Raw genomic sequence first — 26,787 nt, 5'->3', positions numbered from 1 at the left:
CTTTGATACTATGAACAAATAATTTTAAATAACTCAAAACAGAAAAGCCAGTTAGTTGAAATCCAGACAATAACTTTCAGACCAAAATGAACACAGTGAACAGTCACATTCTTCATTCTTCTCTCCTCTTCTCTTTTCTAATCTCCCTTGGTGAGCAAGTATTCTATGTAAGCGTCCAGTTCATCATCTGTGTTTATGTCAATGTCCTACAGGAGGGAAGGAGAGACATTAGTGTTCAGCGTATGACTGTATATGTGTGTGTGTGTGTGTGTGTATATGTGTGTGTGTGTGTGTGTGTGTGTGTGTGTGTGTGTGTGTGTGTATGTAAGTAAGTCTGAGAGACAGTGTGTGTATAACTACCTCCTGTACTTTCTGTAGCAGAGCTACAATGTTGGTTCGTAGTTTCTGCAGTTTCTCATCGGCCTCCCTCAACTTAGTCTCAGCACTGCTGCTCTTCTCCTCCACAGCTTTGGCCCTGGCATCAGCTCTGCTCTGGTACGAGTTACACAATGACTGAAGACCCAACTCGTACTGTTGAAAATACTCCTTCTACAGGGACACACAGACAGGATTAGATACAGATACATTATTGCACGCATGCATCTCTTCCATTCGTGATAATCCATCTCTTCTGTTTGCATTCACTTTGCCAAATCAGCTTTGTTTAGCTTCTCCACATGCGTTCCCTCTAACTTCCACTTCTTCAGTATGCTTGCTGTCATCTACCTCGCGAGCGATGGGCAATGATTGTGTGAAGAAATTTGAAGAAACCAAATGAAACTTAAAACTGACCTAGTCGAATTATGAAAACATCCGAGGGATTTTTTCAACCCTTTTTCCATTTGGAACCTCACCTCCATGACACCATGATTTGTCAGATTTTGTCTGCTTTAAGAACCTTGCAGATCAAAGCCCGGAGAGACCAGATTAGATCTCTATAACTGAGGATCACGGTAAGGGTTGTGTGTACAAATCAGCGGTCAGTCTTACCATGGGGAAGGCCACCAGCTCCTCTGCTGTCATACTGTTGATGTCATCTTTTGGGATCCGGAAATCAGGGGGAAAGAAATAACGAAGCAGTGTCCTGGAGACACACCACGCACACACCATCATACAGCAGCAGTTACATCATATCCAAACAATACAGCAATACCAGTGATGACATTGTTAGCTTACCTCATCATGGTGACCAGGCTGTCGGTCACCTCTCGACTGGTTCCTGGTTGGGTGGTGTCAGGTTCCATGGGGGCATCTCTCACCTTTTCACCATCCACCTGGCATCTCTCACCTTTCTGAGCATTCATCAGATCCTTTGCTGGGTCCTCCCCCTCATCACTATCAGACACCTGAAAGATGCACAACACAATACATGAAAACACAGTACATTTAAAAACGCTCACAACCCAGAATTATACCAGAACCTATCCACTGGACAGTCACTCAGCGTGTCTTGTCAGGAGCTGGTCCTGACCATGTCTGTGTAGAAAACACAGGGATGGAAATAGAAAAGAGACACCAAAATCCAAAGTGAGAAGGAGAGGACCCATTCCATTTAGAGTTGAGACAATTCCATAAAGAGTAGATAGGAGTAGGGCAGGACCCATTCCATTTAGAGTAGAGTTAGGGGAGAAGGACAGGACCCATCACCGACTTGTCATTTCAAGTCAATAAGGAGAGCTGGAGAGAACCCATTCCATATATAGCAGAGTTAGTAGAAGACAGGACCCATTCTACTTAGTAGTTGAGTTAGTTGAGAAGGAGAAGAGCCCTTGGTCTTGGCTGAAGGTGAGGGTTACAGACAGTAGTGAGTACCTTGGTCCTCAGCTGAAGGGTGGGGGGTTTGGTCATGGAGGCTGTAAGGTGTGTCTGTGTGTGTGTGTGTGTATGTGTGTGTGTACCTTGGCTTTACTCTCATGTAGGCCTACTTCGTATTGATCTTTCTGTGTGTGTGTGTGTGTGTAATGCGCGTTCCGCATGTTCCGCTGCAGCTGTAGGATATATTGGTATTTGATCACCTTCTATATAAAATCACCTGCTCGGCTTTAATGACTTAACCTCTATTTAAGAAATTATAATTGTTGCCACCCTCTAGTTTTTGGTGAAACTACGTCTTTGTTTTGAGCGCCAGTGCGCGTTTCATGCGCGTGCACGCGGAAAAAAAATCGTGCGCGCGAAAGACAACCGCTCCGCCACTAATGTGAAAAATCCTGGAGGAAACACTTAGCTAGCATACATAGTGGAGTCCACATTCATAATAGAGACTACCCTCCATGTCACTCTGCTTTAATAGAGGCCTGCTCACTTCTGACACGTTTGTCATGGACTGACATGCTTTTATATCTCCTTTCTTGGTTGTCTTTGAAGGACCTCCACTTCTTCTCAGCCAAGGCAGCCTTCTTTTTCTTCTCTCTCTTCTTCTAACACTACTCCATCCTTTTTCCTTTTCATGTGCCCTCATTCATTTACTTCCTCCTTAACGATAGGTCTTTCCATCTTTTGGTCTGTCTATCTGTCTGTCTATACGTGCTAAGTAAGGTTCTTCTTGCCATCACTATAACTGAACTGAAAATGTGATGAATTGACACTGTGAAACAACACAAAACTGAGACTGAATCTGCTGGACAGTTGACTTGACCAGGGTCTTAACAGAGAAAGATGTATGCTCTCAACACACTTGGAAGTCTGAGAAGTAGTTTAGTGTGTGTGTATGTATGTGCGTGCATACATACCTCTGTCACCTTGCCCCGTTTGGCTGGAGATGCCTTCTCAACAGCTTTACCACGATTCCCAACTGCCGATGCTATCTTGGATTTCTTGAGCTGTGGTTCCTCTTCCTCACTATCTTCTTCTTCTTCCTCTTCTTCCTCCTCCTCCTCTTCCTCCTCTTCTTCCTCACTCTCTTCCTGCTCTATCACTCTCTTGCGTTGGCTGCTAGCAGGTGTGGTTGGTTTGGCAGGAGAGGATTTGGCTGGAGTCTGCAGAGAGACCATACCATACCATACATACAGAGAGACCTTACTACCATAACTGCTTTCTGGGGATGGGACAGAATAACCGATTATTTGTTCCTGATGGTCAGTCAATTTTTAACATTTTCCCAAATAAACGCAAATTAAACGGACAGAACTAATGTTGGTTCTGTAGCACTATTTTATTTTTAAAATATATATTAATCACGCACAGAAAGGTAATCTCAGCCAGTACGCATGTGCACACACGCCACAGAGAGATCGTTAGTAATTTAGCAGTCGTTATGGCGAACACAGATAAACTAGAGCTTGAAGTTCCTCTAGCTTCCCTTAAATCTCCTTTTTGGGAAAACTACGGTTTCTCGGTTACCTACAATGACGATGGACAAAGACAGGTGGATCGGACCAAAGCTATATGCCGGCATTGTTCAACTGTGATCGGGTATGTATCTGGCTGTACGTCGAACTTGTTCACTCATTTGAGTCGGCATCACCCGAATGTGAACATCACAGGTACAAGAAAAAACTGAGTGAAGTGGAAACCAGCTGTGGCATTTACGCTACCTATTTAGACCAGGCCACAACAAAGGCCATAGGTGTTTTTATAGCAGCAGACAATACTCTGTTGTCAGAACACAGGTTTTAAACACATGTTGAAAGTGAAAATCAAGTCTTGTTACGTAGTTCCCGCTCGTCCGCATTTCAGCCAGCAAATCATACCAGCCCTTTATAAACAAGCACCAACTACAGTTGACCATGACTTATCCATGGCATCTGCTATCACTCTCACAACCTATGGGTGGACATTTAACTATCTACATACAGTATATATATTAGGGGTGTAACGGATCACCTAACTCACGGATCGGATCGGGTCACGGTTTTTGAGTCACGGATCGGATCATTTTTCCGATCAACACAAAACATTTTTGTTTTTATAAAAACTGCTTTTTCCTTGAATTCTGTAAAAACACCCCTTTTACTATGTGACAAAAACCAACAACATTCAAGATGTCAAAACTGGTAATATATATATACATACATATATATACATATATATAATATATATATAACATATTCTACACTCAAACATTACATAATTATACTGAAATACACTCAATTTAAATGATAGGAGAGAGGGAGGAGGCGCCTGGTTGCAGCAGTGAGTCACTGGGCTCTTTAAAGCAGATGAATAAACATGTTTTATGCCACTTTTAACTAAATAATAAAGTGAACCCTTATTTTGAACATGGTATGAAAAAAATGCCTACATTATCAGAAGTTGTCGAGCTACCTTTTTCGTGCCTCCCGTCATAGTTGACAGAGAAGCCAAAGTGCTCCAGTACATGGGATTTAAATGACAAGGGAGGCATTTCGAGTTCTTCTCCGCCGAACAACGTAACTAGCACTCGCCATGATACACCTGGGCCGCGTTCGTAAATTCGCTTTGAGAGCGCCGGAGCGCACACTGGATCCGACGTCATAAAGCGACCAAGTAATTTGATTGGACAAGAGGCGTTCCTTGAACGCTGATCAGATTTCAGAGCGGATTTACGAACGCAGCCTTGTTGTTGTGGATTCCCAGCTTCACGTGTAGTGAGCAAACAACGGATTCTTTTTCTTTCGCATTATCAACCTATCATTGCGCTTTAGAGTAAAACAAAGCCCGCAACTGTCGCGTCTATCTTTTCATGGCAACTCTACATTGTGATTTACAAGAGATATTAACTAATATTAAGTAATATTATTACTTTTTGCAATTGATCCGCGGTACACATGCGTTCCGAACCGTGGAGGGCGATCCGAACCCCTAATATATATATATATATATATACAGTATGTGTTTTGTGAATTTTTCAATTTCATGGATCTTACTGTTCACCTAGCCAACACTTTTGGTTGAAGTATAAACCAAATAGTCACAAAAACAAACCCTGACCCAGCAAGCTGATGAATTCCACCACACACTTACCCGTGAGCTGCGGCTGGGTGGAGGGGGCTTGGCAGGGGTCTTGGCAGGTGCTTTGGGGGTGGGTTTTGCAGCTGGGGGTGGGAGCTTTGTTGCAGCTCTGGCTTTAGATAGGTCAGCTTTGGGAGCAGGGGGTGGAGAGGGAGCTGCAGCAGCAGTCCGGGCATTAGTGGGTTTGCGGCTGAAGGATGGAGGGAAGCTTGGGGGGTTTTTGAGGACGGCGGGTAAGGGGGGAGAGCGGGGGCGTGTCACACGCTCTGACGACCTGGTTGCCTAGGAGACCCAGAGAACAGGAGATTGATATATGTATATATTATATTATATTTAGAAAGCAAGAGAGAGAGTATGTACCAGTGTGAGGTACCTGAGAAGAGTTCTCTGTGTTAGGTCTCAAGCTGACATCCAAAGGTAACTTCCGCACATCTGCTGAAGACCTGATAGTACTAGTTTTCTGAGGACACGAGGACGGACGGACACACAGACACACACAGACACACACAGACACAGACACACACACCAATTAGGGGGTGCAGATTTACGCCATTCATCAAAAACAGTTTGGGCTCAAGTCTATTTAATCAACAAACATGAGAAAGTTCCCCTCTGAAAAAGGAGTGTGCATGTTTATGTAACTGTGTGTCTACCTGAAGTGCCTGTAGTTTCTCCTGCTGTTGTTTGATCTTATCTGTGAGCTCTTTTTGTTCGTCCTCAGTTGTCTGCTTGTCCTTCTTTAGAACTCCATACGGTACATTCTGCTTTTGCTCAGCCGCATCACACCTAAAACACCAGAACGCACACACACACACACAATGATGCCAATAGTTCCATCATATCAGTAGCGCATACACATATTGTCACCTTCTTAAAATAATGGCTTACATCATATTTCTAAAGTGTTGCAAAAGTCTGAATAAACTGAACCAAATCTAGAATATATGATATTTAGGCAAAAACATAATTTTCCTCAAAAGTGACTTAAGCCATTATTTTAAGAAGGTGACTATATGTAATAGTGGGTGTCTCTCTGTGTACCTATCCTGGGTGCTGTCAGGGTTCATCAGACACACCCAGTTGTCTGGATATCGTTTATCCACTGCATCCATTTGGAATGGCAGAGTCCTCCACTTTAAACACTTATCTGTAGGGGATGGAGAGAAGGAGATCAGTGTCTTTGTATATGTGCTGAAAGTTACTGTGTGCGTGAGTGCAACTTACCACACTGTATAGTGAGTGGTATCTCCATGGCACGGCGTCTCTTGTACCTCTGCTCTGAGGAGGGGGTCGAGGACCAGCTGGCAGACAGGTACCCAAACTCATCCCAAAACTTAACAATGCCCTTCTGAGCTACACACACACACACACACACACACACACACACACACACACACACACACACACACACATACACATAAACACACACACACACACACAACAAAACACAGAAACAATTTGAACCATTCTATAGTGGTTAAGGGGTTGTGTCAGTGTAACTCTGCTGTTGCGTGAGTCTCACCGATGTTGCTATCCTTCCAGTACTGGGCTAAGTGTTCTCCCATGGCTTTCAGAAGATGTCGGTACTCTTTAGCATCTGCAAAGTCCTGCTTGTTGTGAGTGGGCTCCAGAACCAGGTAGGGAACATCCACAACCCCCACCACACCTCCACACGCCCTGACATACATACAGAGAAATACGCATTTATAGTTGATAGTAGAGTTAAGCATTAAGAGTCCACAGTTAGCATACTTCCTCTTCAGTTACATACGTGTGTGTGTGTGTGTGTGTGTGTGTGTGACTCACATTCCTCCCTCCAGTTGAGACCCTGTTTTTTCGTACAGTTTGATGAGGCGAGAGCAGTTATACACAAACATCCCATCCAGGTCCCTCTGCCCGATGTTCACCCCAAACATAAAACTCAGCTCCTTAGGCTCCTTTAATGCTCTGAGGGGGGTAGAGAAAGAGAAGCGTTGGGAAGAGGGGTGGAGAGAGAGAGAGAGAGAGAGAGAGAGAGAGAGAAAGAGAGAGAGAGAAGTAGGGATGTGTACGTTTTATAGTTGTAACTAGCTTAATTTTATTTGTTTATTTATAAGGTAGACTGACTTCTGTAAATTAATAAACCCTTGCATTTAAACAATTGTTTTTATTGTCTTCACGACTGCCAATGACGACTGAGCTAGATTACTCTTCCTGCTACGACAGGTGAATTTATGATTCACTTGCTTAGTCATAAGTCCCTTTGGAATAAGGTGTCTGCTAAATGCCAAAAATGTAAATGTAAATGATCGTCTCGACTGACTTCTGTTTGGTCTCCTGGATCTTCCTCTTCATCTCGGCATCTCCACGAAGCATCAAGGCCAACTCCTGGGCTTTCCTCAGCATGGCCTGGGGAAGAGGACCGGGCATGATATTGCAAGTGGGTTGCAAGATATTGCCATGTTTATAGAATTAAAAAAGAACAATAACTTCCATGCAACAATGTGATGGTTCGTTTTGTATGTGTGTGTGTGTGTGTGTGTGTGTGTGTGTGTGTTCTTACCCGTGCATATCTGGACAGGTCATCGCCATGTTTGGCCTCCAGAGCTAAACTCTTACTCTCCGCCTCGCGAGCCTTCTCGTCAGCTGAAAGACACATACACGCATTCAGCCAAACAGCACAGGTGGTTTAAGTGTGTAGAAAAGGGTTCTGAGAGTTAAAATAGTTATTTCGAATGGAGACTCACCGATCTTAGCAAGGTGGTCAGCCTTCTTCACTTCCTGCTCAGCACGGGTTTTGAAGCGAGTTGACGTGTACTTATACACCCTGATGACACACAGACACAGTTGTTGTATAGACTGTATAGAGTGCACCTGGATTTCTATGAGGTGCACGAAGACCTCTTTGTGAAGTGTGTGTGTGTTACCTAGGTTTATAAAGGCAGCAGGACATTGTCTTGGTGCTGACTTTGTGTCCTTGAATGAAGATCCTCATGCGTGGGTCAATGTACAGAACAGCTGCGTATGCTCGGAATGATCGCCGCTCTGGCTTACTGTGGGGATGGAAGTGATGCTATCACTACACACACATCGTCTTGATCACTACCTTAAGTACAGGTTAGTCATGCACATTTACAGTACAAATGTTTATCCAAAATATATATTTCCCCCCCTCATGTTTATGTCCCCCCCCCCCCCCCCTCATGCTATCATACACGCATGAAAACACACACACACACACACACACACACACACTAATACTCACACTCCCTCTGCTGGAGTCCCAGCCATCAGAATATCCTGGTAGTCTGTCTCTACATCCAACTCTGGTTCTCTAGTATCCATCAGCTTCAGATTATAGATGATCACCAGAGTACCTACACACACAAATGACTGCTGTTAAAACACACAGCTGCCCCCCCCTCCCGGCAAAACACACACACACACACACACACACACACACACACACACACACACACACACACTTACCACTGCTACCTTCTATCTTGTTGAACTGCTCCATCAGCTGTTGTTCAGTTTTAAAAGGAGAGTACTTGTAAATGAGCTCTGTCTCAATGGCATACTTCTCAGGGTCAGCTGTGACTGGCTGCCTGGTCTTCAGTTCCCAGGTGGGGAGAGGCACAATCACCTGACAGGGGAGGGAATAACTGAATATTACACAAATGCTTAAAGGACAATCTCCATCTTACTGAGTCCTAACCTCATCGCCTGACAGAGGAGTCACTCATAGGGCTTTCACACCGACAAAGAACTGTTCCGGTTCACGTTCGTGTTCGGGAACCTCCGAACCTTGATGCTGTCTGGCGAACCAGCCCGCGTTCATACCAGTGTAACCAGAACCATCCGCGTCATCAACGATGGGTGATGAAGGGGCAGGATAAACAAAAATGTCACAACTAGATGGCGGCTACTTCACTGGAAATTAGGATAATATCTTCCACTGACTACAGTATCTGAAATAAACACTATTTTCTATGAAACGAAACAAAAGACACTTTCTACACGCGTTCTCTTACTAATCAGCTGCTCCATTACTGGAATAGAAATGGCTTACGAAATTTGCGTTCGCTTGTGTGAGTGTGTGTGTTTGCTGAGCATGTGAGGAAGATAGAGAGAATGATGAAACTTTTGATAATTGTTTTGATCACTAATGATTAGATTTAGATTAGATTCCATTTTGTCTCCTTCCTTCTTGCTGGTCTTTGCAGCCTAGAATATGACACACCTACTGACGACGTGACTGTTCTACGTTTTGGTTCCCGCTTGAGAACCACTATTTTCAGATTCCCGCTGCGAACCAACTTTTCAGTTTCGGTCTGAACGCGGCGGCCGGTTCCAGACTTGGTTTGCAAATGCAAACCGAAACGGTTCTTTGCCGGTGTGAGGGAAGATAACCAGCATTATTGTACAGGCCATACACACTGAATGGAATAGGTATAAACAACAGAAACTAGTGAAATCATGGCCCTATTGGATACACCTCTCCAGTCCTTTCAGATCTACATAAAGTGCCTGGATGCTAGGAGTCCATTTGGGATTCAACAAAAGACATCCTACACTTTATTGCCAGATTAAACCACTACAGCTGACCCCTGACCTCATCCAGCCCCTCCTCTTCATGGAATGTTCTAGACAGGAACAGGCAGGTGAGTGTGTTCTCCTTCTTAGTGAACAAGATGAAGTCCTTCCCAATACGCATGGAGCCCCTAAAGAACAGACACACCACAGTAAGTCAATAACCTCCACAGACACAACACATCTATTCAGTGGGGTCTGTCCGTCAGCTTCATCTGGGAGTTCCACATGTCTCTTACGATTTTAGCCCGTTGCCGTACTGGCCGATGTGAGTGGACTCAGGAGTTCGCTTACTGGACTTCCCAAACTGAATCACATTAGTAGCTTCATCTGAGAGTGAAGGATGGAGAGAGAGAGAGAGAGTGAGTGAGATGTAGAGAAAGAGCCAGCGATTAGCATGGTTCAATGCTGCACTGACTTGTTAGACTAACCCTACCATGAGACATGCTAGTATAACTTGGACCTCAGTCTCTGTTAGTTAGAGCCCTGTTATTGTAAGTCATTGTATATGAGTGACATCAGTGTAGCACTCACTGGGATCCATTCCTGTCCCATCGTCCAGGAAACTGAGCATGTAGCCTCCACGGAGGTCTTGTCTCTTCTCTGTCAGCCAGGGGAGGTGCAATACAGGTTAGAACATGATGGTAGATGTGTGTTGGAGTCGGAGAGTGTGTGTGTGTATGTGTGTATATATATGTGTGTGCATGGCGTACCTGTGTAAATGTCGATCCGGGTTGCATTTGCATCCCTGTAGGATAGATGATCGACAGGTCGAAAGTGATTTAACAGCACATATACATAGTGAGAACAGTGTTGTGTATCGTTAATAGAAGAGTCATTAAACTCAAGGCCTTAGCAATTGACATTATTAGTACCTGGAGTTGTCCACCAGCTCAGCCAGAGCTCCAAATAGAAACTCGTGGGTTGTCCTGGAAACATACAACAACCAGTCAATTCAATTGAACATTTATTTAAGTGGCAAAGAAAGTCTGGGTAGAGGCGGGCAAGTAGTATGAAATGATTATGGGTGGTGGTAAGGGATAGCGGGGGCGACTGATTGTGTACTGTGATGGTTGGCTCTAAATCAGTGGGTAGGACCCAGGGGTCCAGTAGTAAGAAAATGAAGATCAACACTCCTGAATGACTGTTGCAAAAATTGTTGCGGAAAATGGCTTCATATGATAAATCACATCTGCACTTTTTCTTAAGCCTGTATATCATCACCTTCTTAAAATAATGGCGTACGTCATATTTTCAAGTTGAGAAAAACTGAACCAAATATAGAATATATGATATTTAGACAAAAACATCATTCTCCTCAAAAGTGACATAAGCCATTATTTTAAGAAGGTGACAATATATTTTTAAGATGTGCTAAGCCTACAACCTTTTCTTACTCCAGAGTCTTCCTCATAAAGTAGTAACATCACGCCATCCATCCATCAACAGGCTTCAGTGTACATTGTAATTTACTGTGGAAAGTCATCACACAGCATCTTCCTTCATTTACTACTTAGTCATCCTCATTTGGACTTACATGTCTCCAGGGAGTGACGTTCCAGCACAATAGTAAAGCCAACACTGCTGCAATCATCACCCTTTGACCTCCTCCGCAGAGACCGGTGGGTATTGACCCTCCATCTTCTGCTCGCAGTAGTAGGCCTACTTGTTGCCGAGTGTATTTGGGTTGACAAAGCACCAGAGAAGCCAACACTGTCTAGCTGATACACGTCTGCTACACAGCGGCTGGCTGAGATTCCCAGCACAATTAAGAAGCATTTGGGTTCTCTGTGTGCTCTCTCAATCGAGGTATCTAGAAAGCTCAGAGTTTAATTCATCTGCTTGTGATTAAAACAACTTTCTCTTGTGCAGTTTGATAATTATAATTCTCATAATTCTAATTATGCTCTCATAACATCTGACTGATTTGAAGACAAACATTTAGCTGTCTCTCTCAGCATTGACACCTTGAATATCAGCAGCAAGTCTCAACTGATTCCCAGGAGCACTGCTTCCCTCTCCTGCGAACGTGGAGTTGTTTCAACTTTGCGAGGGGTTTCCTCTCCTGTGCATACTGGGGCTTCATTGACATTCCTCGGGGTTCCCCTGTCCTCCCCAAAAAGTCTCATCTGGCCCGTCAGACCTCTTCCTCCCATTACATTTAACATACTCTAGTATTTTCCTTTTGATTATTGTAGGGGATGGATAGTGTCAGCTCATTCTTGATACAGGAAATACAAAAACACTTCAATGAGGAGGGATGGTCTGCCACTGGTATTTGCCTTGGTCCATACCAGTCTTAGACCATGTTCTTGAATTCTCTTGCATTATGTTTACACTCTTAACCCAAATGATTAAGAGATGTACGCCTCTTCTTCGGCGTATGGGTAGTTGTTTTCCTCTCCACTCCACCAGGCTCGGGGCCGAGGGGCTACCCTTTTACCACCCCGAGACCTGGTTGAGGGGCTCACCCGGGCTATATTTCTGGACACCCCTCCAGAAGCCACGTCATCGTCTCGTCATCTAATACCGACAGACCATGCATCCCGTTGGGTGGGTGGTACACCGGGCAATCCAGGATAACATGGTCTGCGGTTTGGTCCTCTGCGCCACGCTCGCTTCTGTACACTGTACGCTTCTGTACGCTGATGCACATTGAATAGGGGCCTTACATGCACCAGGTGGCATAAGATAAAGTTGATCCTTGCAGTATTGTTTGATGGTGTTAATGTCCAGGCTCTACCTGGCCTCTATGGTGAATCTGAATCCTAATCTTGTTTTGTAAGCCACAGCAGCTATAGAAAGAGAATCTCATGTCTGGCTGTCACATAGCAGTGACCTTGGAACATCAGCACCCAATTATATAACATCCCAGCGGTTCACAGGGGTTTTAAACAGGTGTTGCTCAGTTTTATGTACTCAATCATTGTTCCGTAGCAGTCAACGTCATTCCTCCTGACCCCAACCCCCCCCCCCCCCCCATCCTTCCATTGTCTTCAGACTCAGTGGTGCCCAGAAAGCAGGTTTCATATAGTCATCCATAGTGTCTATTCTAACTTAGCTTTTAAACTGTGTTGGAGCCCCTACGATTCTGGATTACACTGATAAGACAGTGAAGCCCTGGGCTTAGGAGACCACTAGTGAGTGGCTTCATCTCAAAATCCACCAGCATACAAATGGTTCATGTAACATGTTCAGAGCTCTGTTTTTTCTTTGGAATCATGCAGGTCACCTTGTTATGGATCATGTGCAGTGCAAGTCACAGACTGAGGGTAAAATGGATACAGTACCACCACACCCCAAAGAGCCATTGCTTTTTGGTCAGGCTGCATTTGTAAATAAGAATTTGTTCTTACATGTTTGCCTGGTTAAATAAAGGTTAAATAAAAAAATAATAAATAAAAACTGACTGCAGTCATTAGTAAACAGTTATTCCATAGGCCTAGAAAACCTTGAAAACATAAGTCGGCATGTTGGGCAAAGTGAACATTGGTGGCGTGAGAATTGGTCTGGGTGTGATGCATGTGTGGTATGTATTGGGTGTATTTTCCCCAAGATGGTACTTACGAGTTGGTGTGTAGATACTCAAAGGTGAGCTGAGCCCTATTCAGGCTGCTGTAGTTAGAGTAGGCCATTACCACTCACTAAAACTACTACTTATTCTCTTCCTGGTCTTCTTTCTGACTTCCTTTCAGTCCAGTGGAGTGGATCTATTCATGAGAACCTACACAAACACAACAGTACACTGGTTTAAAAATGAACAAAAAATAAACGTATCTGGATGGGGGGAAAAACCAATGACCTGAAATAAGGTGCGATCATGCAGAGCATAATACATAGAGAGGAAACAACTCAATCATTGATTAACCCCTAATGGTTGACATAGCCTACTCGCTGCAGCCGTGTCTACATTGGGCATTATATATAGGCTTTTTCTTAAGACTGCTTAGGTCTACTCTCAAACGTCCTCAGCCACAGCACCACGCGCCAGGTGAACCACTTCACTTTCAAAGCAAGACTCCCAAAAGACAATACTCTCACGTGGGAGGTTCACAAGTGCTGAAACGGTTATGGATCATTCCAAAGTCTTGACGTCGTTTTATGACTTAAGTATGGATGAGGAAGTAGAAGAAGAGACCGTTCTGTCATACTATGTTCTGTCAACGTTGGCAGCACTGGTGTAGTCTAGTTTTTTCTAGTGGGTATACTGTGATTTTTCCCTCCCAGCCTCATATCGTTCATAAAAATACATCTGCGCTCCCTGTCTAACATTATATATATATATATATATATATATATATATATATATATATATATATATATATAACATTACATGTTATAAGGCTGATCTGTGCATGACAGTGCTGCATTTTGACATATTTCATGTTGCATTTCCCCCCGTTGATGGTATATGACGCTATAGTCAGTCCCAATGGTCCAAAAGTCAAGTGCTTTGTAACACATACAGTGTTAGCTGTTAATAGACTTATAAAAACCTGTACTATTTACACCTATGTTTTAGAGGCTTGCAATTTAGAACTAATACACTTTATTTTATTGGGTTACTCTTATTCTGACTATTTGGTGATGTAGTTCAGCCACCTGGTATTTCCCTCTCCAAATATGATGACCATCAGAGTGAGCATTCTTAACTTATAGGCTATTATGCCACTTATCCCCCATTCGGAATTTGACTGTATCAGAGAAGAGGTAGGCCTATGTCTAAAGAAATCTCATTTGCAATAGAACTGTATGAGATATTTCCATACAACTACTGGTTAGTGTTCAATAGCACCCTAGACAATTCAGTAATGATATATTTTTCAGGGATTTCTGTTTTTCTGATAAATGAGAGAAAAGTGATGGAGTCCTATGTTCCTGTCACCAAAAAGTAAAATTTCCGTCTAAACTAAAGCTAGGTTTACAGGACTATAATTCAGTATTTATTTAGGTAAATAGTTGTCTGACTATTTGGTGATGTAGGACAACCACCTGGTTCATACCTCAGCAAATCTGAATAGGAAAAGAGTGATCATTCTCAAGTTATGGGCTTTTTTGTCACCTTCCCCATATTCGGCCTGGTCTAATTTGGCTCTTTTTCAGGGATTGGGGTAGTTCTAAAGAACAACCCAAAAAACATATTTTCCCCAAAAATAAAATTTGACAACAATCAATGTCATTAATGGGAGACCCTAAAGATAAGAAAAATCATTGTTGTCATTTGTTCTACCTCGGGTAGGGGTATCTCGAAAACTAAAGCCTTTTTTGAGGACTTGCTGCTAGACTATAATGCTAGCTTCCGTGCTAGTAGACCTATGTGCTAGCTTGAAGTATCAGTTCAAGCACACCGCCTCTTTTCGTCTGAACTCGGTTCGTCTGGTCTGTTAACTCGTTAATCACAATTAAAAACGGTTGACCGACAAAACTGAAACTACAATGCTTACCTGCTGATAACACCGACTTTGTCCTGTAACTCGCAGTCGAATCGCCGTCGAATCCACTTCCCGCAGTTTTTCAGATCGGGGGTTGGGAGTGCGCGTCAGGGACTTTGCGACACCTTGCGACGCAGCCGTATTCTCGCGAGATCATTCACGTAATCTGTGTGAGATGGCGCGAGATCACCGTCAGGTTATGAACTACAAGTCCGACAATGCCATGTGACCGTTCTGCTTGTTTGCACTAAACACGTGCCTTTAGTCTAATATCGATATATATATAATAATATATTTAGTCGAATATTGAGACATGTCAAAGAAGCCATTCATTGTAGAACACAGGACTATAATTGTTGAGTAAAGTTATCACTGTTGACCAGTGGTGTAGTCTAGTTTTTTCTAGTGGGTCTACTGCATACCTGTCAACCCTCCCGTTTTTCCCGGGATTATCCCGTATTTTACACTTCAATCCCACTGTGATCCCGTTTAAATGTTTTCCCGTAAATCTCCCGTATTTATTTAAAAATAATAATAATAATAATAATAATAATAATCTCGGTTTGAGAATTACCATACTCAACTCACAAACTCATACGTTTGTGATCAAGTAGAAGAAGAAGAAGAAGAAGAAGAAGAAGAAGAAGAAGAAGGAGATTCGATAGCACGAGAACAATAAGATGGATGGAGTCACAGTACCTGCAAAAAAGCTCAAACTTCTGTGCAAATACAGAAACACATGGGAGGAGGCTCATGTAAATTTAACGAAGAGCAACTTCGGAGATAATCATGCTTGGTGCAAAATATGCCGCACGGATTTTAGCATAGCACACGGAGGGAAGTGTGATGTGAGTCAGCACGATAAATCAGGAAAACATAAACGCGCCAAAGAAGCCCAGAAACATGCCTCACCGATGACTACATTCATCACACAAAAGGCTTCTGTGGCAGATCAATTAATGAAATCGGAGGTAAAAATGTCAATGCTTTGTGCAAAAAACAATGTCCCCTTCAGCTTCTGTGATGACTTCAACCGCAGTGTTGCTGACATGTTCCCGGACTCAGCCATCGCTCGCAAGTACTCGGCAGGAAAAACGTAAGCCACGCAGCTCATCAAAGGTAGGCCGAAATGAATGAATAAAAAGGACGATCTAATTGAATATTTGCTAATGTTCCCATGTTGTAGCCTTATAATAACTGGATCCTTGCTTAACAGGTGCCATAGCTGTGGAGCTTGACGACGAGGTGTCAACTATATGCAAATCCCAGCCTTTTTCTTTGTTGTGCGACGAATCAAACAACAGAAAAACAGACAAAGAATTCGTCATCCTTGCAAGAAACATGAGGCTACACTTCAGGTGGCAACCAAGTTCTTAGAAATGCCCATATGCAATGTGGGTAATGCTGAGAACTTGTATGCAAAGTTGTCTGAAGCATTGAGGTGAGAGAAGGGCACTGTCGACCTAGTTTGCATTTAATTATAACAGCTAGAGCATTTTACATAGCAGTTTTTTTTTGTTTTGTTTTTTAAATGTGCTTTCCTGTTTCCAATAGCAAAAGAGGCATTCCATGGGAGAACCTCATTGCCTTCAACTCAGACAATGCAAGTGTAATGAAAGGCAGACACAATTCGGTCATCACTAGACTAAAAGGAAGCCAACCCAACGTCCAGGACCTTGGCTGCATTTGCCACCTTGTCCAGCTTGCCACTGGCTGTGGCATCAAAGCAGCCAAAGTTCCAGTGGAGGACATTTTGGTGGGAATATATACCCTCTTTGACAAAAGGTAAATGTAAAACAACTATACTTATAACTCTAATCTCATAATTACACCATGAGCAATGTAAGATCACTTACAAAATTATCTTGTTTTCAGTGCAAAGAGATGTGAGCTCTACAAAGAGTTTGTAGAGTTTACAGACACAGACAAGTTGAAGCTGCTGAGGTACTGCAGTACCAGATGGCTCAGCCTGCTGACTTGTGTAAATCGAGTCCTCAACCAGTGGGATGCTCTACAGGTAGGATTGTAATAGTAAACTCCACTCAGCAGATAACTACACAATTTATTGTGGTATGTTTCCATTGTATTTTTTAATCAAATATGCCACCCTATATCCCTATAGGCGTACTTCAACAGTCACGAGGAGGTGGAGAGGAATACCAAAGTTCGGGATCTCGCAAGCCATCTCCGTGATCCAATTGTGAAAACGTACTTCATGTTCCTGAGTGCTGCCCTCAAGCCTTTAGCTGCATTTAATATTGCTTTTCAGGTGGAAAATTAACCACACTGGTCCAGCCCACAAATACACTCCTTCTCAGAAGGTGTTGAGGAATGCTAAATCTGCAACCTATGTGTACAACAAGTCCCTTGAGCATGGAAGAGACCTCCATGGTGAGTAATGTATGGCCTACATTGGTGATTAGTATGCCCTATGTCATGGTGATTACCGTAGTATGCCCTATGTCTTGTGCTGAGGAACCGAAGCTTAATTTTACTCTGTTGCATTTGCACTCTGTTGCTACTGTTTATATCCATTATATTTCTTAGGTTTTCTGAAATGACATGCTCACAATCTAATCATCTTACCATCTGTAATAATAATAATAATAATAATAATAAATTAAATGTATATAGCGCTTTTACGGGGCTCAAAGACGCTGTACTCAATGTACAGCTGTACTCACCCTCTCTCCTTCTCTCATATGTAAATATGTACTCAATGTACAGCTGTACTCACCCTCTCTCCTTCTCTCATATGTAAATATGTACTCAACGTACAGCTGTACTCACCCTCTCTCCTTCTCTCATATGTAAATGTATAAGTGATGTGTACATAAATAATGAATAAATGTGTTTAATTGATATGCCCTTTTGTGTTTTCATGTGTATATAATGCAGACAGGGATGTTCAAAGTATTTCACTTTGAACCAGGTATTAAGCAAGTGGTTGCCTAGTGGTGATTTTAGGATTGACTGTGTGTACCCTTGTCTAAATGTAAGGGGTATGGTTTGTGGACGGTGGGGGGGAGAGGATGGCCCGGGCCCCGGGGGCGCGCGGGGAGGAAATATCCCTTATTTTCAAATCCCAATGTTGACAGGTATACTATACTGTGATTTTTCCCTCCCAGCTTCATGCTCACCCGTCCCAGAGCGACGTGTCCTGGAGCGACACCCGTCCCGTAGCGACACGCCATAAGCACCACCATACTCACTTATGCATACAGTATGCATCTACACATACTGTATATGAGAGCATTCTGAACGACTGGTTATGTGTTTACAAACATTTCAATTTATTATAAACAAAACAAGACTTTAACAACCAATGGCATTTACAGCAGGGGGGTGGACTGATTTTCTACTGTTTAGTGTTAATCACCATCACTATGTACTCTCAGCTTAAATGCAAGAAAGAAAGAACTGTTACAAGAACTGCCACAAGAACTGCTACAAGTCAAATGCTTCAAATAAGAAAAAAACAAACAGCCTGGTAGTCTACAAAGCTTTCCAAATATGCTTGTACTCGGCCATCTGAGGTTTGCATTGCCTCCTTGCTTGTGTGGCAGAACGATGGCTTCTCAACCATGTTGTGATGTACTTCCTTGGCTCAAAAAGTCTTACAGGGGGCCCATTGATGCTGATCATCATCAAATGACTGCCATTGGACAACAACAGTGTAGATCTCTTGTCCGTGCATATATTGTTCATGAGACTGAAGCCCCTTTCACATTCGGCAGTGCTGCAAGGGATGGTCTGCATGCATCGTATGAATGAATGGTCCTTATTGTCATTGCTATAGTACAGGTACCAAACAACGAAATTTGGGAGGGGTGGCTCCCCTGGTGCTAGGAAAGAAAAAAAAAAGAGGGGAAAGGAGCTGGTTTACATAAATAAAGGCTATGTACACTATCCACTATACTATACTGTACAGATAAAACACTGTGCTGTACTCTATGCTATGCTATACCTATTCTAGCATTTCCTATTTCTCTGCAACCTTATGTACCCTAGGGTTGTCATATTGCACATAGTGTTATTGCACATTCATTTAAAGTGTCGCAGTTTGCAGGCTTGAAATGTACACATTTGTGCCTCAGCACTACACCTGATTTTTCAATCCAGCAGCTGCCATCAATCCGTCCAGACTGTCCAGGGCCCAGAACCTAGGTCTTTGCTTTGTTCAGGGCCTGGATGGCCCTGGGGTAGAAGTGTGAGTGGCTTTAGGCTTTCAGGCTCACTGTCTGGGTGCTCAAGGAAATCTCTCATACCATTAACTGCTTGCGCTTCACAAAGATTGAACCGCCTGCACAGTCGCTTTACCTGTGTCTCACCATGCCGTATGCCAGGTGTTGATGGCCAGTTTCCTGTATCCAGAACATTGAGATCAAGAAGCATTTCACCTTCAAATGAGAGGCGCTTCTCCATGTTGTTGATCAGACTTTGGAGGAACTGCTTTGCATTGATTGGTGTGAGCTTTGCATTTGACTCCAGGGGAACTGATCCCAAATGTCCCAAACCCAGTGCTGTCAGTGCCTCCTCTGTTTTCTCTCCTGGGGTGTCTTTGAATGTTGCCAGCACTCTGATGGTGCGCTTCAGAAGCTGGTTTGCTCTCAAGAGTGTGGTTGAATGGGCCTGGAGTTGCTGAGATAGGGTTGCAAGTTCAGACAGTGCATCATACATGAGTCCAAGGTCACACAGGAATTCCTTGCTTTGCATATGACGTGCCAGGCCTCTGTAAGTTTGTCTCTCTTTGCTGTTTCTTGTTTGGTCTTCTGCAGCATTTTCAAAGTGCCTGTTGAGTGCTTCATACGACCTCCACACAGCCTGTACAGAACGGAAGCTGCTGGCCACCCATCGTGTACTTAAAACTCTGCCAATTTTCAGGACTTGTGAGCCCACTTCTTGTGCTGCTTCCAGAAGCTCCCGTGAATTTTTATTAGACTGACTGTAGAGATTGTGGATCTTCTCCATGAACGCTTTGAAGTGGTTGATTGCCTGAACCTCATCCACAGCATCAGATACAGCCAGTTCCAAACGGTGGTTCATGCAGTGCCATGTGAAGAGGTTAGGGTACCTTGCAGTCAGCCTGGTTGCCACACCAGACTTCTTGCCTAACATGACACTTGCTCCATCAGAAATAAATGAGACCCAGTTCTTTTGAAGCCACTCTTCACTGAAGCCTGCAATGTCCAAACAGCTCAGTAGAGCTTCTTCTATGCCCTCTGCCCTTTGGCTCTCCAGCTCAACCAGCTCCAGGAACAAAAATTCAGGAGTAGCTCCATCTACTGAGGCTTTCAGGCTGACAATCATGGCAGATTTGTGGCTGAGAGATGTAGCCTCGTCGATGAGAACAGACAACTTGCTTGAAGATGACACAAGACTGTGAACAATTTTTTTCTGCATCTCTTTTGCTATATGTTCCACAACATATGTCATATGTCTCAGCCAACACAGTCTCTGACACAGCTCTCACCAAATTTCCAAGCAAATCCTGTCCACCCTTTTCAGTGAGCTCCTGGGCTATTGCGTGTGCCCTGGACGTCTCATGTCGTCGAATCTTGTTCCTCAAAGAGGTCAGAGCCGTTGATCTGTCTGTGTTTAAAGACTGGATCTTAAAGGACACCCACTCCTCAGATATGGACACTCTTTTTTCTGTGAGGATGGCAGTTGATTTTATGGACCTGCAAATAGCACAACCTGGAAGTAAACAAAACCACGACTAATTAGCATCATCATACACGTTTTGTATCTATATTAGCAATAACATCTGCTGAACAGGGCCAACATTTTAATTAAATTAAATCTAAAGTATTTAATAAACTGTTTACAATCTTCACACCATGGCTAGCAAATGCTTGAAAAGCAGATGAAAGGAGGAAAACATTACACTCTTTCAATAGCTAATTATCTGACAACTATTGATAACTAACATTACAATATAGTAATTGAATGGTAAATGTCTTAAATTAATGCACATTAAAGATGACCCTGAATTAACTCTCATTTGCATAGTCATTGACTTTATGAATTTCAATTGTTTATATCAGCTTTGCCTTTTCATGTGTGCTGATATTACCAAATGTTCTGTCCCTCCACTGGAACCAAGGATGCCTTGTTTTAAATTCCTTAGCCTGACTTTCAGTCCACAAGGCTGGCCAGGAGTTCTCAGTTGTCTCATCGTCTGAAACAAGGAAATATAAACATCATATTCTGTTTGTTTTCTACTGCACACAGACACACACGCACATGTTCTAAGTTCTCTCTCCCCTTCCCCCGCATTCATTGATCCATCATCACACTACTATTCTGACAGAGAATAACTATACAGGGAATATTAACGCAGCTAACGTTAGTGAAGTTAGCTAGCTAGTTCTAGATACAATTCAATATACCAACAATAATACCCTGCTGTTACAGTTTACGTTAATGATAACGCATATCATATGGTACTTTCACTTACCACCAGGTGACGTTACGAATAGAGGCAGTAGATATTGACAGGAAAGATGGGTGAGAGAGAGCAGGGATGACAGGCAGTAATACATGTCCGCGGCCGAATTCGAACCGGGGACCTTGAGATGACATGGCTGACGCCTTGAAATTGGCTATGGATAACACACAATAAAGTAGCTTTAAGAAGACAGTTCACGGTCAATAAATATCAAAAAGTGTGGTTGATCTGGCTTTATTGTTATCAAGGGTCGGACACATACAGGTCCAGATCAAGGTTCTGACATACAGGTCGCACTCGAGTTCATAGTGCCGTCTCGTACCTGCGACCTTAGAATAGGCCAGAACCGCTATTGTTCTCGGACGTAACCACAAGACCACCGAGAAGCTAACGGAATTATGACGGCGGTTAGGATATTTAAACTTTTCGAACGTTAAATTATTTTTGTATAATAATTGTGGTAACCTAACTTGTGAATAATGGGAATGCCATCCAGGATTCAAGTTAACCATTTATTGTAGAACGGTAAGTAACAACGTGGTACTCTGGTCACTTGCTAGCTTAATCTGGGACCCCAGCTATTCAACAGGTAACTCAGCCCAATGCATCTGGTGGTCCCCTACTGGCGTGGGGTGGTACTACAGGTAGTCTAACCAGGATATCACATTCCTCCCCCCTTAATACAGTACAGGTACCATACAACGAAATTTAGTAGGGGGGGCTCCCCTGGTGCTTGGAAAAAGACTAAAAACAAGAGGGCCAAGGGTAAAATAAAAAAGGGAAAAGAGCTGGTATCCCCTGATAATAACTAAGGACACATTTAAAACACAGGCAAATAATGCAAATAATATTTTTTTCCCCATAAATAGTCATAAAATAGTCTAGTGTCCTTTGAACTTGAGGACGGTGCAGTGTATATACCTGGTATGTTAGGCTGTAATATCCAAACCCTGATTCACTGTAATATCCAGACCCCTGATTGTCTGTAATATCCAGCCCTCAGATTGGCTCTTATATCCAGCCCTCTAATTGGCTGTGATATGCACTCTCTGATTTGCTCTAATATCCAGCCCTCTGATTGGCTCTTATATCCAGCCCTCTAATTGGCTGTGATATCCAGCCCTCTGATTGGTTGTAATAAGATGCTATTCCCTCTGCCTCTAGATGGCATCATAGGCTGTAGAATGAGGGATCAAGCACTTGCACTGTTTAGTCCTTGGGCCAAACCCCAAAATTGAACAATTCATTACCACGTGATTTTTTTTGATACATCCCTAGATTATGTTTTGATTTGATAGACCTTTTGGTTTGGCAGCTTACAGACTGCTTTTGTTCGAGTGAGTTTTGCCAAACAAAAGTTCTATGTCATATCTTGCTCCCCTTCGCATGATTCGCTCGTAGGTCGGGCTGTGGGGGTGGTAGAGACATGAGCCCAGAGGACTTATTATGCACTTGAGTTTTCTGAACACGTAGAGATCAAGACCTTCTTAGGTCGAGCTATGGTCACTGTTCCGCACCTACTCCCTACTCCATGGAATGCCTAATTGTTTTTGCAGTTTTCCGGAGGTATTGTGTGGTAGGTGCGGAAACGTGAACATAGCTCGGCCTAAGAAGGTCTGATCGACTCGGGTTGATAACAAAAATCACATCTAGAATTTGCCCACCCAGATGGTAATGAAAAATGGTCTGGCCGGAGGACTAGTTGTTACAACTCTGGTATTAATTTTGTCAAAAAATATTTTTGTTTTATTTGTATACATTTTCTTCAGTCACATGATGCCCTTGTGAGAGTTTGCCACTAGAGGGACCAGTAAGATTACTGGACAACAGACTGCCTGCAGTGGTGAGTGCAGTATCATATTACTCTTTCACTGTAGATAGATACATTCAATTAACTCATTCATGTCCACAGGTACTATAGAAGTGTACTGTATGGCTCCAGGTCAGAAAGGTTAATGTCCTCCTTCTCAGTGAGGTGATGTGGTATGTTGTACTGATGGCACCACATACAGTATATTTATAATATACCTGTACATGAAACACATCTTTATGTGATATTACAAACATTACAGGCGGTAAAGCGGATATTTAGTAGAAGGGAGGGAGACGGAGGGAGAGGAGAGGAATGACTGACATCAAAGAGACGTGGTAAAGTGTGTGTGTCAGGTGGGGTGTCATGGGGTAGGGTACACATAGTCCTGACTTTGCTCATGCCAGCAAGAGCAAGTGAGAGAGGGCTAGATGGCACGTACTAGTGCTGGGGGGGGGGGGGGGCAGGGCACGTAGCGCTCCACTATAAATACACACCTGGACTCATCCCAAACCACAGAGTATCTGTGATACAAACACATAGGAAATCCACACACACACAGGCTCCATGTTAATGATTCTCTTTCTCTTTCTCTCTCTCTCTCTCTCTCTCTCTTTCTCTTTCTCTCTCTCTCTCTCTCTCTCTCTCTCTCTCTCTCTCTCTCTCTCTCTCAGTGCTGCTGTAGGCTATGGCCCTCTACTAGCATTATTAGATCCACATCATCAATCTACTGTCAGAAAAGGAAGTGTGACATTAGATTAGATTAGTCAACTTTATTGTCATCGCAGAGTACAAGTACTATACAACGAAATGCAGTTTAGCATCCAACCAAAAGTACAAATAGTGATATGAGAGCATGACATAAATAGAACAAGAATGGTAGTGATAGTTAACTATGCAATATTATACAGTATGTGCAGAGGTAGTATTGTAAACATCAGTTTAGTTTAGAGGTATACACAGTTATGGGCTATATACAGTTATGAGCTATGTACAGTTAGGTAGCTAGTACAGTGAGGTAGTTTATGTACAGTATCTAATGTGCAGAAGTATAAAAAGAAGCTACATCAGGAGACGTGCAATATACAGTACCGGAATGTGCAAAGGTAGTAATATAAACATCAGTAGTGCAAAGGAGTGATCACATTAATCATGTGCAGCCATCAAAGTATTGTCATTGTCATAGCCATAGTACCCCAAGGTGGAGGGGGGGGGGATACTGAGAGTCATAGTCAAGTGTGTTTGTTTGTGTGTGTGTGTGTGTGTGTGTGTGTGTGTGTGTGTGTGTGTGTGTTTGTGTGTGTGTGTGTGTGTGTGTGTGTGTGTCTGTGTGTGTGTGTGTCTGTGTGTGTGTGTGTGTGTGTGTGTGTCTGTGTGTGTCTGTGTGTGTGTGTGTGTGTGTGTGTGTGTGTGTGTGTTTGTTTGTTTGTGTGAGTGTGTGTGTGTGTTTATTAAAAAAATGTTTATTAAAATATTAATAATTTGTAACTGTTTATGAATATATAGTAGTTACTCATAATTGAATGTTTAAGATTTTGGAATAATCATTTGATAATAGTGAGTTCATTATTTATATATGAAAGTTATTATAAAGTGTTGTCCACAGAATGATAATGCAATGATCATGATAATGATAATGTCACAAAGCAAAAGTAATCTCAAATTGCTTTCATGAACATGACAATGAGTTCAGTGTTCTTCAGTGGCCTGACCCGTCACTGGATCTGAATCCAATAGAACACCTTTGGGATGTGGTACAACGGGAGATTCACAGCTTGGAAGTGCGCCTGAAAAATCAGCAGGAACTGCGTGATGCAATCATGACATCATGGACCAGAATCTCAGAGGAATGTTTCCAAAATCTTGTGGAATCAATGCCATGAAGAATTTAGGTTATTTTGAGAGCAAAGGGAGCCCAGCCCCTACCCAGTATTAGTATAGTGCTCCTAACAAAGTGTTCCGTGAGTGTAAATGCTAGTATAAGACACCCATCTTAAATCCTACATGAGGTATGTGGTACTTGACATGATAGATAGATTTATTCAGAAACAATCAAACAGGCTGTCTTTGCTTGCATGCAACAAGCCGTTCTCACCATACATGGGAGGGTAGTGTGGTGTAGTGGCCCTCCTCCTCTGACCTAGATCAAAGGCTCCTGAGAAACAGTGAAAGGGCTATGTGGCTACCATGGCAGTGAAAGGGCTATGTGGCTACCATGGCAGTGAAAGGGCTATGTGGCTACCATGGCAGTGAAAGGGCTATGTGGCTACCATGGCAGTGAAAGGGCTATGTGGCTACCATGGCAGTGAAAGGGCTATGTGGCTACCATGGCAGTGAAAGGGCTATGTGGCTACCATGGCAGTGAAAGGGCTATGTGGCTACCATGGCAGTGAAAGGGCTATGTGGCTACCATGGCAGTGAAAGGGCTATGTGGCTACCATGGCAGTGAAAGGGCTATGTGGCTACCATGGCAGTGAAAGGGCTATGTGGCTACCATGGCAGTGAAAGGGCTATGTGGCTACCATGGCAGTGAAAGGGCTATGTGGCTACCATGGCAGTGAAAGGGCTATGTGGCTACCATGGCAGTGAAAGGGCTATGTGGCTATCATGGCAGTGAAAGGGCTATGTGGCTACCATGGCAGTGAAAGGGCTATGTGGCTACCATGGCAGTGAAAGGGCTATGTGGCTACCATGGCAGTGAAAGGGCTATGTGGCTACCATGGCAGTGAAAGGGCTATGTGGCTATCATGGCAGTGAAAGGGCTATGTGGCTACCATGGCAGTGAAAGGGCTATGTGGCTACCACGGCTGGTTCACTTTAGTGTTCTAGTTCAGATGCTGCTCTAGTCAAAGTGAAAAATAAAATGCTTTTCATAATACAAGTGCTAGTGCCAAAATTACTAGTAGTGCTATTGTTATGATCATCAGATGCCAACATTACTCAGGTGTACGTGATATCATACAGTATAAGACCAACAGACAAACAACAGGCATGCCCATGGCTGGTCTTCTCAAAAGGACTTTATTGGGTTCAGAGTTCATGTACATGTAATGGGTTTATGAGCCTCATTGACGAGGCCCGGGACCCCCAGTGACACTGACTGTTATCTTGACCCCCACTGACACCAAACAGTCACACTGCTCTATTCTTTCTCTATTCTCATCACCTTTCGAACGTTAAATTATTTTAACGTCATCTGTGTGTAATTTCGATTGTATTCACTCGCTCTGGGTAAGATTGGGCGACTGATTGCCAATCGCGTTTCAATCACATCGTCTTTCTCTCTAAGGGAGCTCCAAAAATGATTGTGCTTGTCAAAAAACAAAAAAGTGGTTTCGTTTCTTTTCAGAAACGTCATTTTCACTTCACAGTAAAGAGTCATCACCTGTGTGAAGGGGTTTTGTCTGAGAAAATACCAATAACGTTGTTTAGATTCAGACAATGAACAAAGCTGATAAGAACAATTATTGCTGACGATAGCCTGGAAAAACAGAACAATCAACACATCAAACAGATCAATGTATGTGGAACGAACGATGGATGCACTATAAAATGTGGCCTCTCATTCACCCATTCACACACACACATTC

General features: G+C 43.1%; 1 protein-coding gene across 1 annotated transcript; it reads right to left on the bottom strand.

The window, feature by feature from the left end:
- Window positions 1-137: 137 nt before the first annotated feature.
- LOC308157798 (ATPase MORC2-like) lies at window positions 138-13,139 on the bottom strand (the record flags this gene model as incomplete). Its single annotated transcript, XM_080531400.1, has 24 exons — window positions 138-206; window positions 361-549; window positions 991-1,084; window positions 1,177-1,346; window positions 2,730-2,975; window positions 4,942-5,211; window positions 5,303-5,389; window positions 5,583-5,715; window positions 5,971-6,076; window positions 6,154-6,282; window positions 6,452-6,606; window positions 6,736-6,876; window positions 7,232-7,317; window positions 7,472-7,554; window positions 7,656-7,735; window positions 7,836-7,961; window positions 8,174-8,285; window positions 8,398-8,557; window positions 9,527-9,635; window positions 9,744-9,834; window positions 10,039-10,107; window positions 10,218-10,252; window positions 10,380-10,433; window positions 13,072-13,139. The coding sequence occupies 24 exons, from the start codon at window positions 13,137-13,139 to the stop codon at window positions 138-140; spliced, it is 2,862 nt and encodes a 953-aa protein (XP_080387526.1).
- Window positions 13,140-26,787: the final 13,648 nt, after the last annotated feature.

This window comes from Nansenia antarctica (assembly GCF_963989245.1).
Source record: "Nansenia antarctica genome assembly, chromosome: 5".
Classification (NCBI taxonomy): Eukaryota; Metazoa; Chordata; class Actinopteri; order Argentiniformes; family Microstomatidae; genus Nansenia; species Nansenia antarctica.
This window is presented reverse-complemented; position numbering and strand designations above follow the sequence as displayed.